We start from the raw sequence: 18,947 nt of genomic DNA on the forward strand, positions 1-18,947 counted from the left end.
TTCATATTGTCAGAGTTTTGGTATTGTGAGTAAGAGTTTTAATATTATGTGCAAGAGGTTGGTTATTTAAGTAAGAGTTTTGATACTGTGTGTAAGAGGTTTGTTATTGTGTGTAAGAGATTTGATATTGTGAGTAAGAGGTTTGATATTGTGAGTAAGAGGTTTGATATTGTGAGCAAGATGTCGGTTATTTGCGTAAGAGTTTTGTTATTGAGAGAAAATAGTTTCACATTATCAGTGTTTTGATATTGTAAGAGTTTTGATATTGTAAGAGATTTGATATTGTGGGTAAGAGTTTTCTTATTGTAAGAGATTTGGTATTGTGAGTAAAAGTTTGGATATTGGGAGTAAGAGTTTTGATATTTTGAGTAAGAGGTTTGATTTTGTGTGTAGTTGTTTTCATATTTGACTAAGAGTTTTGATATTGTGAGTATGAGGTTTGATATTTGAATAGAGTTTTGCAATTGGAAGAGGTTTGATACTTTGAATAAGACTTTGATATTGTAAAAGTTTGGATATTGTGAGTCAGAGTTTTGATATTGTGTGTAAGAGTTTTGATATTGTGAGTAAGAGGTTTGATATTGTGTATCAGAGTTTTGTTATCAAGAGTAAGAGGTTTCATATTGCCAAAGTTTTGATATTGTGTGTAAGTGGTTTGATATTTGAGTAAGAGATTTGATATTGTAAGAGTTTTGATGGTGTAAGAGTTTTGACAGTGAGAGTAAGAGTTTTAATATTTTGAGTAAGAGGTTTGATATTGCATGTAAGAGTTTTGATATTTTGTGTAATAGGTTTGATTTTGTTTGTAGTTGTTTTCATATTTGACTTAGAGTTTTGTTATTGTGAGTATGAAGTTTAATATTTGAATAAGAGTTTTGCTATTGTAAGAGGTTTGATACTTTGAGTAAGAGTTTGATATTGTAAAAGTTTGGATATTGTGAGTAAGAGTTTTGATATTGTGTGTAAGAAGTTTGATATTGTGAGTAGGAGTTTTAATATTCTGAGTAAGATGTTCGATATTGTGAGTCAGAATTTTGATATTGTGTGTAAGATTTTTGATATTGCGTTTAACATATTTGATATCGTGAGCAAGAGTTTTGATAATGTGTGTGAGGTTTGTTATTGTGTGTAAGACGATTAATATTGTAACTGTTTTGATATTGTAAGAAGTTTGGTATTGTGTTTAAGAGTTTTGATATTGTGTGTCAGAGGCTTGATATTGTATGTATGAGATTTGATATGGTATGAGGTTAGATATTGTGTTTAAGAGATTTGACATGGTGTGTACGATGTTTGATATTGTGAGTAAGATTTTGGATATTGTGTTTAAGAGGTTTGACATTGTGAGTAAGAGTTTTGTTATTGTGTGTAAGAGTTTTGATATTTGACTCAGAGTTCTGATATTGTGAGTAAGACGTTTGATATTGTGTATCAGAGTTTTGTTATTGTGTATAAGAGGCTTGATGTTGTGAATAAGAGGTTTGATATTTGAGTGCTTAGTGTTTGTTCAATCCCAAAGACTGGATACTTACGTGATGAGATGGGCATTGTCGTTATGCATACGAGGGAGTAGATTTTCTCTTCTCCATTTGAGGAATCGGTTCATGTTATCCTCAGCACTCCTGTCAACGGTGATCTTGTTGGCGGTCCATATCTCCACACCAATCAGAGCAACACGAATGTTAAATGGTCTATAATACTGGAGAGAAGAGTAGTGTTAAGAGAACCTGGGAGTGAAATGATGGAAAACTGATTTGACGACTTGGTAGAGTGTTGGTGTATAAGCTTGGATAACATTTTTGAGGTATTTTAGGTGTTAGATGTGATTTCCTTGAATTCCAGGAGCAGCAACTACTGCTTTATCTGCTGTTGCATTGTTTTGGAACTTTGGAGAAACAAATAGTCAAAACCACAGCATTTTTAAAAGGGAGAGGAATAGACAAAGGTCAGTGCAAGAGAGACAATGCGAGAGAAAGAAATCCATATTGCTAACTGACACACACGTGACCTTGGACAGTTTGAATTCATGTATCGCTGGACATCGGAGTTCATCAGGGAAAAGTAACAAGCATTGAAATTCACAACTCATCTTGGAGGAACCTGTTTGGGAGGGGTCACAGCACAGAAACTGATAAGTGAATATTTTCAGCGTGACCTGACAGTAAGTCTATAGTCGTGAGTAGAATGGGTTGTTTCTTGATTATATGTTATATTGAGATATGTCTCTTGATTAAACTAAAAATATAAGCCATAAGTATTAGTTTAACCTGGACCAATGTTTTGTAGAGGAATAAGACAGTGTTATTTTCTGGGCTTGAAGATTGAAAGAAGCAAAAATAGTCTTTCGGAGAGTAAGATACTCTTCTTGTTAGTTGTGGGACTTTAGGGAAGAGTTTACATGTTACTGACGATTATATCTGCAATAAATGCCGTTGGTTGCAAATCCGATCAGGTCAAATGGATTGGTTGGAGAGGCAGTTAGAGGCAGTGAGGAATTTATAAGAGCAATGGGATGTGATGGATGGCAGTTATAGGAAGGGGGAAAGTTGCGGATACAGTCACATAGATGGATTAACTCCAGGAAAGAGAGGTAGGCAGGTAGTGCAAGAGTCTTCTGTGGCTATCAACATTTCAAACAAATATTCTGTTTTGGAAAATGTGGGGGGTGATGGATTCTCAGGGGAACGTAGCATGAACAGCCAAGTTTCTGGTATTGAGACTGGCTCTAATGCAATGAGAGGGACATCAGATTCCAAGAGATCAATTGTGTTAGGGGACTCTCTAGTCTGAGGTACAGACAGATGTTTGTGTGGCCAGCAGAGAAAAATCAGAATAGTGTGTTACCCCCTGGTGCCAGGATCAAGGATGTCTCAGAGAGGGTACAGAATGTTCTCAAGGGAGAGAGGGGCCAGCAAGAGGTCATTGTCCACATTGGAACCAACAACATAGAAAGGGAAAAGGTTGAGATTCTGAAGGGAGATTACAGAGAGTTAGGCAGGAATTTAAAAAGGAGGTCCTTGAGAGTACTAATATCTGGGTTACTCCCAGTGCTATGAGCTAGTGAGGGCAGGAATAGGAGGACAAAGCAGATGAATACATGGTTAAGGAGCTGGTATACAGGACAAGGATTCACATTTTTGGATTACTGGAAGCTGTTTTGGAGAAGAAGTGACCTGTACAAGAAGGACGAATTGCACCTAAATTGGAAGGGGACTAATATACTGGCAGGGAGATTTGCTAGAGCTGCTCAAGAGAATTTAAACTAGTAAGGTGGGGGTGGTGGGACCCAGGGAGATAGTGAGGAAAGATTTCAATCTGAGACTGATACAGTTGAGAACAGAAGTGAGTCAAACAGTCAGAGCAGACAGGGACAAGGTAGGACTAATAAATTAAACTGCATTTATTTCAATGCAAGGGGCCTAACAAGGCAGATGAACTCAGGGCATGGTTAGGAACATGGGACTGGGATATCATAGCAATTACAGAAACATGGCTCAGGGATGGACAGGACTGGCAGCTTAATGTTCCAGGATACAAATGCTACAGGAAGGATAGAAAAGGAGGCAAGAGAGGAGGGGGGTGGCATTTTTGATAAGGGATATCATTACAGCTGTGCTGAGGGAGGATATTCCTGGAAATACATCCAGGGAAGTTATTTGGGTGGAACTGAGAAATAAGAAAGGGATGATCACCTTATTGGGATTGTATTATAGACACCCCAATAGTCAGAGGGAAATTGAGAAACAAACTTGTAAGGAGATCTCAGCTATCTGTAAGAATAATAGGGTAGTTATGGTAGAGGATTTTAACTTTCCAAACATGGACTGGGGCTGCTATAATGTTCAGGGTTTAGATGGAGAGGAATTTGTTAAGTGCATAAAAGAACATTTTCTGAGTCACGATGAGGATGTACCTACGAGAGAAGGTGCAAACCTTGATTTACTCTTGAGAAATAAGACAGGGCAAGGTGACTGAGGTGTCAGTGGGGGAGCACTTTGGGGCCAGCGACTATAATTCTATTTGTTTTAAAATAGTGATGGAAAAAGATAGACAAGATCCAAAAGTTGAAGTTCTAAATTGGAGAAAGGCCAATTTTTATGTTATTGGGCAAAAACTTTCAAAAGCTGATTGGAGGCAGATGTTCGCAGGTAAAGGAACGGTTGGAAAATGGGAAGCCTTCAGAAATGAGCTAACAAGAATCCAGAGAAAGTATATTCCTGTCAGGGTGAAAGGGAAGGCTGGTAGGTATAGGGAATGCTGGATGACTAAAGAAATAGAGGGTTTGGTTAAGGAAAAGAAGGAAGCATATGTCAGATAAAGGCAGGAGAAATCGAGTGAATCCTTAAAGGCAGTAGGAGTATCCTTTAGAGGGAAATCAGGAGGGCAAAAAGGAGATGTGAGATAGCTTTGGCAAATACAGTTAAGGAGAATCCAAAGGGTTCTTACAAATACATTAAGGACAAAAGGATAACTAGGGAGAGAATAGGGCCCCTCAAAGATCAGCAACTCGACCATTGTGTGGAACCGCAGGAGATGGAGGAGATACTAAACAAGTATTTTGCATCAGTATTTACTGCGGAAAAGGATATGGATGATATACATTATAGGGAAATAGATGGTGACATCTTGCAAAATGTCCAGATTACAGAGGAGGAAGTGCTGGATGTCTTGAAACGCGTAAAGGTGGATAAATCCCCAGGACCTGATCAGATGTATTCTAGAACTCTGTGGAAAGCTAGGGAAGTGATTGCTGGGCCTCTTGCTGAGATATTTGTATCATCGATAGTCACAGGTGAGGTGCCGGAAGACTAGACGTTGGCTACTGTTTAAGAAGGGTGGTAAGGACAAGCCAGGGAACTATAGACCAGTGAGCCTGACCTCGGTGGTGGGAAAGTTGTTGGAGGAAATCCTGAGGGACAGAATGTACATGTATTTGGAAAGGTAAGGACTGATTAGGGATAGTCAACATGGTTTTGTCTGTGGGAAATCATGTCTCACAAACTTGATTGAGTTTTTTGAAGTAACAAAGAGGATTGATGAGGGCAGAGCAGTAGATGTGATCTATACGGACTTCAGTCAGGCGTTTGACAACGTTCCCCATGGGAGACTGGTTGGCAAGATTAGATCTCATGGAATACAGGGAGAACTAGCCATTTGGATACAGAACTGGCTCAAAGGTAAAAGACAGAGGGTGGTGGTGGAGGGTTGTTTTTCAGACTGGAGGCCTGTGACCAGTGGAGTGCCACAAGGATCAGGGCTGCTAACACTGCTTTTCACATTTATATAAATGATTTAGATGTGAGCATGACACCAAAATTGGAGGTGTAGTGGACAGCAAAGAAAGTTACCTCAGATTACAACAGGATCTGGACCAGATGGGCCAATGGGCTGAGAAGTGGCAGATGGAGTTTAATTTAGACAAATGCGAGGTGCTGCATTTTGGGAAAGCAAATCTTAGCAGGACTTACACACTTAATGGTAAGGTCCTAGGAAATGTTGCTGAACAGAGAGACCTTGGAGTGCAGGTTCATAGCTCATTGAAAGTGGAATCGCAGGTAGATAGGATAGTGAGGAAGACATTTGGTATGCTTTCCTTTATTGTTCAGAGTATTGAGTACAGGAGTTGGGAGGTCATGTTGAGGCTGTACAGGACATTGATTAGACCACTGTTGGAATACTGTATGCGATTCTGGCCTCCTTCTTATTGGAAAGATGTTGTGAAACTTGAAAGGGTTCAAAAAAGATTTCCAGTGTTTGAGGATTTGAGCTATAATGAGAAGTTGAACAGGCTAGGGCTGTTTTCCCTGGAGAATCAGAGGCTGAAGGGTGACCTTTATAGACGTTTATAAAATCATGAGGGGCATGGATAGGATAAGCAGACAAAGTCTTTTCCCTGGGTGGAGGAGTCCAGAACTAGAGGGCATAGGTTTGAGGCGAGAGGGGAAAGATATAAAAGAGACCTAATGGGCAACCTTTTCACACAGAGGGTGGTACGGGTATGGAATGAGCTGCCAGAGGATGTGGTGGAGGCTGGTACAATTGTGTCTGGATGGGTATAAGAATAGGAAGGGCTTGGAGGGATATGGGCCAGGTTTTGGCAGGTAGGACTAGATTGGGTTGGGATATCTGGTCGACGTGAATAAGTTGGACCAAAGGGTCTGTTTCCATGCTGTACATCTCTATGACTCGAAGTGTGTGTGTATATGTGACAGAGATGTGGTATGTTGAGAGAGTGTATGCGTCGGTGTATGTGTTGGGGGTGTATATTGGGCATATCAGAAAGAGCTTGTATCTGAGGGAGAGTCTGTGTGGGTGTGTGAGTATGTAGGGGTGTGTGCGTGTATCATGCAGTAGAATCACATGTAGTGTGACATCAACCCAAGGTACCTGGTTGGGTACCGAACATTGCTACCAGCTTCTGCACAGTTCCTCAGCATGTTTGCATCTCATGTCATAATGTAGGTGACCCTCCTAGCTAGCCTCCTCTAGCTTATCTCTCCACCCTTCAGGCTCACTGCCTTTATTCCTGATGAAGGGCTTTTGCCCGAAACGTCGATTTCGAAGCTACTTGGATGCTGCCTGAACTGCTGTGCTCTTCCAGCACCACTAATCCAGAATCTGGTTTCCAGCATCTGCAGTCATTGTTTTTACCATGTAGGTGACCCCACTGAATGATACACAAACACACACACACACTCCACACACACACACCCTCACTCACACACACACACACACACACACACACACACACACACACACACTTGCACACCACACACACTAACACACACACTCACACACCCATACACACACACTCACACATACACACACACACTTGCACACCACACACACTCACACACCCACACCACATACACGCCACATATTCACACACTCACACACACACAAACTCACACATACACCACATGCACACACACTCACACACACACCACACACTCACACACGCACACCACACTCACACACACTCACACAAACACACACACACCAAACTCACACACACACACCACACTCACACACACACAAACTCACACACACACACCACACGCACACACACTCATACACACACACCACACTCACACAAACTCACACACACACCAACCTCACACACACACAACATACTCACAAACGCACACACACGCTCACACACCCACGCTCACACACACACACACTCACACATCCACACAAACCCCCACACACACATACACAAACTCATACACACACACCGCACACCCACACAAACTCACATACACCACACACTCACACACACACCACACACTCATGCACACACACACCACACTCACACACACACTCACCTACACACACATAATGCACACACACACTCACACACACACACACGCACACACTCACACTCACACACACATACCACACACACTCACACACACACACACCACACACACACACATACACACACACACTCACACGCACACACACACACACCCACACACAAGGTGACACCCACACATATGCTCACATACCTACACACACAGAAACACACTCACACGCCCACACAAATTCCTACAAGCACACACACACTCACACAATCACACACACACAACCACACACTCACACACACACATACATTCACACACTCACTCACACACTCACACACACACACCACACACTCAAACACAGACGCTCACACACACACACACACACGCATCACACACACACACATATACACACCCACACACACTCTCACACACCAACTCACACACACAGACACCCACACTCACAACCGCACCCACACACACAACCACACACTCACACACAACCACACACACACATACACCACACACACATTCACACACTCATTCACACACTCACACACATACACCACACACTCAAACACACAGACACTCACACACACCCACACACACACACCACACACTCAAACACACAGACACTCACACACACCCACACACACACACCACACACACATACACTCTCACACACCAACTCACACACACACTCACATACCCACACAAACCCCACAAACACACACACACTCACACACCTGCACCCACACACACCAACACACACACCACACACACACCCTCACACACACTCATACACCCACACACCAACTCACACACACACTCACACATCCACACACTCACACACTCACACACCCACACACACAACCACACACACACCCACACAAACCCCCACAAACACACAGACACACTCACACAACCACACACACACACTCACACACCCACACAAACCCCCACAAACACACACACACACTCACACAGCCACACACACCACACACACACCCACACACAAACCCACACACACACCCTCACACACACATTCACACACCCACACACCCTCACACATACACTCACACACGCCCATACACACTCACACACCCACACACACTCACACACACATCCACACACAAACACCACACACTCACACATTCACACACGCACCACACACAAACTCTCACACCACACTCTCACACACACACACTCACACACGGACCACACACTCACACACACACCCACACACCACTCACACACTCGCACACTCACTCACACACCCACATACACATACTCACACACTCACACAAACACACCACATACTCATACACACAGACACTCACACACACACCCATACACACGCACCACACACACACGTACACACACTCACGCACACACACGCTCACACACCCACACAAACCCCCACAAACACACACACATACTCACACCCACACACACACATACACACCACACTCACACACCACACACTCACACAGACACTCACACACACCCACACACACACATCACACTCACGCACCACACACTCACACACACACCCACACACTCACACACACACCACACTCACACACCACACACACACACCCACACACATTACACTCACACATCACACACTCACACACCACACACTCACACACAAACACACTCACACACACACACCACACTCACATACCACACACACTCACACATCACACACTCACACAAACACACTCACATACCCACTCACACACACTTCCACACCCTCACCCATACACACGCTCACACACACATACACACACTCACACACACGCCACACTCACACACACACCACATTCACACACACACCACACTCACACACCACACACTCACACACACCACACACACACACACTCACACACACACCACACACTCACACACACCACACTCACACATCACACTCACACAAACACACTCACACACCCACTCACACACACTTACACACCCACACACACTTCCACACCCTCACCCACACACCCACCCACACACACTCACACACATACGCACCCACACACACCCTCACACACATACTCACACACCCTCACACACATATTCACACATACACACCCTCACACACATACCCACACACCCTCACACACACATTCACACATCCACACACGCCCATACACACTCACACACCCACACACTCACACACACACCCACACACAAACACCACACACTCACACATTCACACACGCACCACACACAAACTCTCACACCACACTCTCACACACACACACGCACTCACACACGGACCACACACACACACCCACACACTACTCACACACTCGCACACACACTCACACACCCACATACACATACTCACACACTCACACAAACACACCACATACTCATACACACAGACACTCACACACACACCCACACACACGCACCACACACACACGTACACACACTCACGCACACACATGCTCACACACCCACACAAACCCCCACAAACACACACACATACTCACACACCCACACACACACATACACACACTCAACACACCACACTCACACACCACACACTCACACACACTCACACACACTCTCACACACTCTCACACACACCCACACACACACCACACTCACACACACACTCACACACACACCACACTCACACACACACCCACACACTCACATACACACACCCACACACCACTCACACACTCACACACACACACAGCATACACACACACACACACCACACTCACACATCACACACTCACACACACGCCACACTCACACACACACCACACTCACACACTCACACATACCACACTCACTCACACCACACACACACCACACATTCACACACCCCACACTCACATACCACACTAACTCACACACTCACACAAACACACTCACACACCCACTCACACACACTTACACACCCACACACACACCCACACACTCACATACACACACCCACACACCACTCACACACTCACACACACACACAGCACACACACACACCCACACACACTCACACACACACCCACCCACATACACCCTCACATACATACTCACACACCCTCACACACACATTCACACAGACACACTCTCACACACATACCCACACACACCCTCACACACACATTCACACACCCACACACCCTCACACATACACTCACACACTCACACACCGTCACACACACTCCCCCACACACTCACACACCCCCACACACATACCACACACCCACACACCTATACACACACTCACACACACGCCACACTCACACACACACCACACTCACACACTCACACACACACCACACACTCACACACACCACACACACTCACACATCACACACTCACACAAACACGCTCACACACCCACTCACACACACTTACACACCCACACACACTTCCACACCCTCACCTACACACACACCCACACACACTCACACACACACCCACCCACACACACTCACACACCCTCACACACATACCCACACACCCTCACACACACATTCACACACACCCTCACAGACATACCCACACACACTCACACACACTCGCGCACCCACACACATGCTCACACACCCACACACAAACACACTCACACACCCACACAAATCCCCACAACCACACACACACACCCACACACACAGCCACACAAAGCCCCACAAACACAGAGACACACACACACCCACACACACACACAGACACACCCAAACAAACCCCACAAACACACACACACCCACACACACCACACACACACCCCACACACTCACACACCCACACACCAACTCACACACACACTCAGACATCCACACACTCACACACTCACGCACCCACACACATGCTCACACACCCACACACAAACACACTCACACACCCACACAAATCCCCACAACCACACACACACACACCCACACACACAACTACACACACACCCACACAAACCCCCACAAACACACAGACACACACACACCCACACACACACACTCCCACACCCACACAAACCCCACAAACACACACACACCCACACAAACCCCACAATACACACACACTCACACACCCACACACACCACACACACACACAAACCCATACACACTCACACACCAAATCACACACACACTCTCACACCCACACACTCACACACCCACACCCACACACACACAAACACCACACACTCACACATTCACACACGCACCACACACAAACTCTCACACCACACTCACACACACTCACACGCACACACACACACGGACCACACGCTCACACACACACACCCACAGACCACTCACACACTCGCGCACACACTCACACATCCACACACACATACTCACACACTCACACAAACACACCACATACTCATACACACAGACACTCACACACACACGTACACACAAACCTCCAGAAACACACACACATACTCACACACCCACACACACACATACACACACTCAACACACCACACTCACACACTACACACACACACACCCACACACTCACCACACTCACACACTCACACACACCACACGCACACACCCACACACACCACACTTACACATCACACACTCACACACACGCCACACTCACACACACGCCACACTCACACACTCACACACCACACTCACACACCCACTCACACACACTTACACACCCACACACACTTCCACACCCTCACCCACACACACTCACACACATACGCACCCACACACACCCTCACACACATACTCACACACCCTCACACACATATTCACACATACACACCCTCATACACATACCCACACACCCTCACACACACATTCACACACCCACACACCCTCACACATACACTCACACACGCCCATACACACTCACACACCCCCACACACACACACACACACACACACACAAACACCACACACTCACACATTCACACACGCACCACACACAAACTCTCACACCACACTCTCACACACACACACGCACTCACACACGGACCACACACACACACCCACACACCACTCACACACTCGCACACACACTCACACACCCACATAAACACACTCAACACACCACACACACTCACACACACACACACAAAACCACACACTCACACACACGCCACACTCACACACACACCACACCCACACACACACACACTCACACTCTTACCCACTCACACACACACTCACACTCAAACATCACATACACACACTCACACACACATATACATACCAACACACAAACCCACACAGACAATCACACCCACCCACACACACACACGCACACATCCATACACACGCCATACTCACACCCACACTCACACACACACCCACACACAAACACACACACCCATACACACACACTCACACACCACACACACACTCACACATGCCACACACTTACACACACCGTACGCACACACACACAACACACTCACACACCAAACTCACACACACAACACACTCACACACCAAACTCACACACCACACACTCACATACACACACACTCACACACACACATGCTCACACACACACACTCACACACCCACACAAACATACACACACACACACACACACACAAACTCATACACCACACACCCACACAACACACTCATATACACAATACACTCACACACACACTCACCCATACACCCACACACACTCACACCGACACTCCCACACACACACATGCACACATCCATACACACGCCACACTGACGCTCACACACACACACAGTCACACATCCACACAAACCCCCACAAACACACACACACACACACACACACAAACTCATACACACACCGCACACCCACGCAAACTCACACACACTCACCACACACTCACACACACACATACACATACCAACACACAAACCCACACACCACACACATACACCCACACTCACACTTCCACACACACACATACACACAACTATACACACGCCACACTCACACCCACACATACACTCACACAAACACACCCTCACACACACCCACACACATACACTCACACACCCTCACACACACACACCCACACACACACACTCCACACCACACCACACACGCATACCCACACACCCATACACACACACACACCCACACACACACTCACACTCTTACCCACTCACACACACACTCACACTCAAACATCACATACACACACTCACACACACATATACATACCAACACACAAACCCACACATCACACACTCACACTCACACACACACACACACGCACACATCCATACACACGCCACACTCACACCCACACTCACACACACACCCACACACAAACACACACACCCATACACACACACTCACACACCACACACACAGTCACACATGCCACACACTTACACACACCGTACGCACACACACACCACACACTCACACACCAAACTCACACACACAACACACTCACACACCAAACTCACACACCACACACTCACATACGCACACACTCACACACACACATGCTCACACACACACTCATACACCCACACAAACATACACACACACTCACACACACAAACTCACACACACACCACACACACACAAACTCACACACCACACACCCACACAACACACTCATATACACAATACACTCACACACACACTCACCCATACACCCACACACATTCACACCGACACTCCCACACACACACATGCACACATCCATACACACGCCACACTGACGCTCACACACACACACACACACACACTCACACATCCACACAAACCCCCACAAACATACACACACTCACACACACAAACTCATACACACACCGCACACCCACACAAACTCACACACACTCACCACACACTCACACACCCACACACACATACACATACCAACACCCAAACCCACACACCACACACACACCCACACTCACATTCCACACACACACATACACACATCCATACACACGCCACACTCACACCCACACATACACTCACACAAACACACCCTCAGACACACCCACACACACTCACGCACCTACACACTCACACTCACACTCCCACACATACTTATACACCCCCACACACACACCACACACCACATACCCACACACAAACCCACACACACTCACACACCCACACACCAAATCACACACACACTCTCACACCCACACACTCACACACCCACACCCACACAAACACCACACACTCACACATGCACCACACACAAACTCTCACACCACACTCACACACACACACCCACACACCACTCACACACTCGCACACTTGCACACACACTCACACATCCACACACACTCACACACCCACATACACACAATCACACAAACACACCACATACTCATACACACAGACACTCCCACACACACCCACACACACGCACCACACGCACACGCTCACACACCCACACAAACCCCCACAAACACACACACATACTCACACACCCACACACACACATACACACACTCAACACACCACACACACTCACACACACCCACACACACACAAAACCACACACACAGACACATACACCACACACACATTCACACTCTCACTCACACACTCACACACACACCACACACTCAAACACAGACACTCACACACACACACGCACCACACACACACATACACACACCCACACACACTCTCACACACCAACTCACACACACACATACACCCACACTCACAACCACACCCACACACACAACCACACACTCACACACAAACACACACACACATACACCACACACTCATTCACACACTCACACACATACACCACACACTCAAACACACAGACAATCACACCCACCCACACACACGCACCACACACACACACACACTCTCACACACACACTCACATACCCACACAAACCCCACAAACACACACACACTCACACACCTGCACCCACACACACACCCACACACACCACACACACACCCCACACACTCACACACCCACACACCAACTCACACACACACTCACACATCCACACACTCACACACTCACGCATCCACACACATGCTCACACACCCACACACAAACACACTCACACACCCACACAAATCCCCACAACCACACACACACACCCACACACACAACCACACACACACCCACACAAACCCCCACAAACACACAGACACACACACACCCACACACACACTCCCACACCCACACAAACCCCACAAACACACACACACCCACACAAACCCCACAACACACACACACTCACACACCCACACACACCACACACACACACACACACAAACCCATACACACTCACACACCAAATCACACACACACTCTCACACCCACACACTCACACACCCACACCCACACACACACAAACACCACACACTCACACATTCACACACGCACCACACACAAACCCTCACACCACAATCACACACACTCACACGCACACACACACGGACCACACACTCACACACACACACCCACAGACCACTCACACACTCGCACACTCGCGCACACACTCACACATCCACACACACATACTCACACACTCACACAAACACACCACATACTCATACACACAGACACTCACACACACACCCATACACACGCACCACACACACACGTACACACAAACCTCCAGAAACACACACACATACTCACACACCCACACACACATACACACACTCAACACACCACACTCACACACTACACACTCTCACACACACCCACACACACATCACACACTCACACACACCACACTCACACACCACACACACACACCCACACACTCACCACACTCACACACACACCACACGCACACACCCACACACACCACACATCACACACTCACACACACGCCACACTCACACACACGCCACACTCACACACTCATACACCACACTCTCACACACACACTCACACACACCACACACACACACTCACACACACACAGCACACTCACACACACCACAGTCACATACCACACACCCTCACACATGACACACTCACACAAACACACTCACACACCCACTCACACACACTTACACACCCACACACACTTACACACCCACACACACTTCCACACCCTCACCCACACACACATACGCACACACTCACACACACACATGCTCACACAAACACACTCACACATCCACTCACACACACTTACACACCCACACACACTTCCACACCCTCACCCTCACACATACGCACACACTCACACACACACATGCTCACACACACACACTCACACGCCCACACAAACATACACACACACTCACACACACAAACTCATACACACACCACACACACACACAAACTCACACACCACACACCCACACAACACACTCATATACACAATATACTCACACACACACTCACCCATACACCCACACACATTCACACCGACACTCCCACACACACATGCACACATCCATACACACGCTACACTGACACCCACACACACACACTCACACATACACACACACTCACACATCCACACAAACCCCCACAAACGCACACACACACAAACCCATACACACACACCGCACACCCACACAAACTCACACACACTCACCCACTCACACACCCACACACACATACATACCAACACACAAACCCACACACCACACACTCACACACCCACACTCACACTCCCACACACACACATACACACACGCATACACACGCCACACTCACACCCACATATACACCCACACACACTCACACACCTACACACTCACACACACACTCACACACATACTTACATACCCCCACACACACACACCCACACACCCATACACACACTCACACACCCACGCCCACACACACACTCACACACACACACACACACTCACCCACACACACACGCACTCACACTCACACACCACATACCCACACACCTTCACACACTCTCACACACATACCCACACACCGTTACACACGCATTCACACACCCACACACCCTCACACATACACTCATACACCCTCACACATACACACCCACACACACTCACATACACCCACACACACACTCACGCTCACACTCACACACTTACCCACTCACACACACTCACACAGAACCACACACACACACACCACACACTCAAACACACAGACACTCACACACACCCACACACACTCACCACACACACACACTCACACACCCACACACACTCTCACACACCAACTCACACACACACTCACATACCCACACAAACCCACACACACTCACACACCTGCACCCACACACACCCCCACACACACCATACACACACCCCACACACCCACATACCAACTCACACACTCACACATCCACACACTCACACACTCACACACCCACACAAACGCTCACACACCCACACACACACACCACACACTCAAACACACAGACACTCACACACACCCACATACACGCACCACACACACACACTCACACACCCACACACACTCTCACACACCAACTCACACACACACTCACACACCCACACAAATCCCCACAAACACACACACACACCCACACACACAACCACACAAATCCCCACAAACACACAGACACACTCACACACCCACACAAACCCTCACAAACACACACACACACTCACACACCCACACAAACCCCACAACACACACACACTCACACACCCACACACACCACACACACACACCCACACACAAACCCACACACACTCACACACCCACACACCAAAACACACACACACTCTCACACCCACACACTCACACACCCACACACAAACCCACACACACTCACACACCACACACACTCACACACACACACACCACACACTCACACACACCACACCCACACACCACACTCACACACCACACACTCACACACACATCCACACACACCACACTCACACACACACACGCACAACACACAAACTCTCACACCACACTCAAACACACACACACACCCACACACTACTCACACTCGCACACTTGCACACACTCACACATCCACACACACTCACACACCCACATACACACATTCACACAAACACACCACATACTCATACACACAGACACTCACACACACACCCACACACACGCACCACACGCACATGCTCACACACCCACACAAACCCCCACAAACACACACACATACTCACACACCCACACACACACATACACACACTCAACACACCACACACACTCACACACACACACACCACACACTCACACACACCACACCCACACACCACACTCACACACCACACACTCACACACACATCCACACACACCACACTCACACACACACACCACACACACACACGCGCCACACTCTCACACTCACACACACGCCACACTCACACACTCACACACACCACACTCACACACACTCACACACACCACACTCACACATACCACACACACTCACACATCACCCACTCACACACACTTACACACCCACACACACTTCCACATCCTCACCCACACACACACTCACACACACCCACCCACACACACCACACACACACACACGCCACACTCTCACACTCACACACACGCCACACTCACACACTCACACACACCACACTCACACACACCACACTCACACACTCACACACACCACACTCACACACCACACACTCACATACACACTCACACACACCACACACACTCTCACACACACTCACACACACCACACTCACACATACCACACACACTCACACATCACCCACTCACACACACTTACACA

The 18,947-nt window shown here is 47.4% G+C and overlaps 1 protein-coding gene across 1 annotated transcript in view; it reads right to left on the reverse strand.

Annotated features, from left to right (window-relative positions):
* The window catches only part of LOC140480726 (disintegrin and metalloproteinase domain-containing protein 12-like), a 545,040-nt gene that overhangs the window by 361,123 nt on the left and 164,970 nt on the right, over positions 1-18,947 (reverse strand). Inside the window, exon 9 of the mRNA XM_072576009.1 lies at positions 1,533-1,699. Within this exon, the coding sequence (XP_072432110.1) occupies positions 1,533-1,699 (167 nt within the window). The remainder of the gene's footprint in view (positions 1-1,532; positions 1,700-18,947) is intronic.

This window comes from Chiloscyllium punctatum, chromosome 1 (genome assembly GCF_047496795.1).
Source record: "Chiloscyllium punctatum isolate Juve2018m chromosome 1, sChiPun1.3, whole genome shotgun sequence".
In the NCBI taxonomy this organism is placed as follows: domain Eukaryota; kingdom Metazoa; phylum Chordata; class Chondrichthyes; order Orectolobiformes; family Hemiscylliidae; genus Chiloscyllium; species Chiloscyllium punctatum.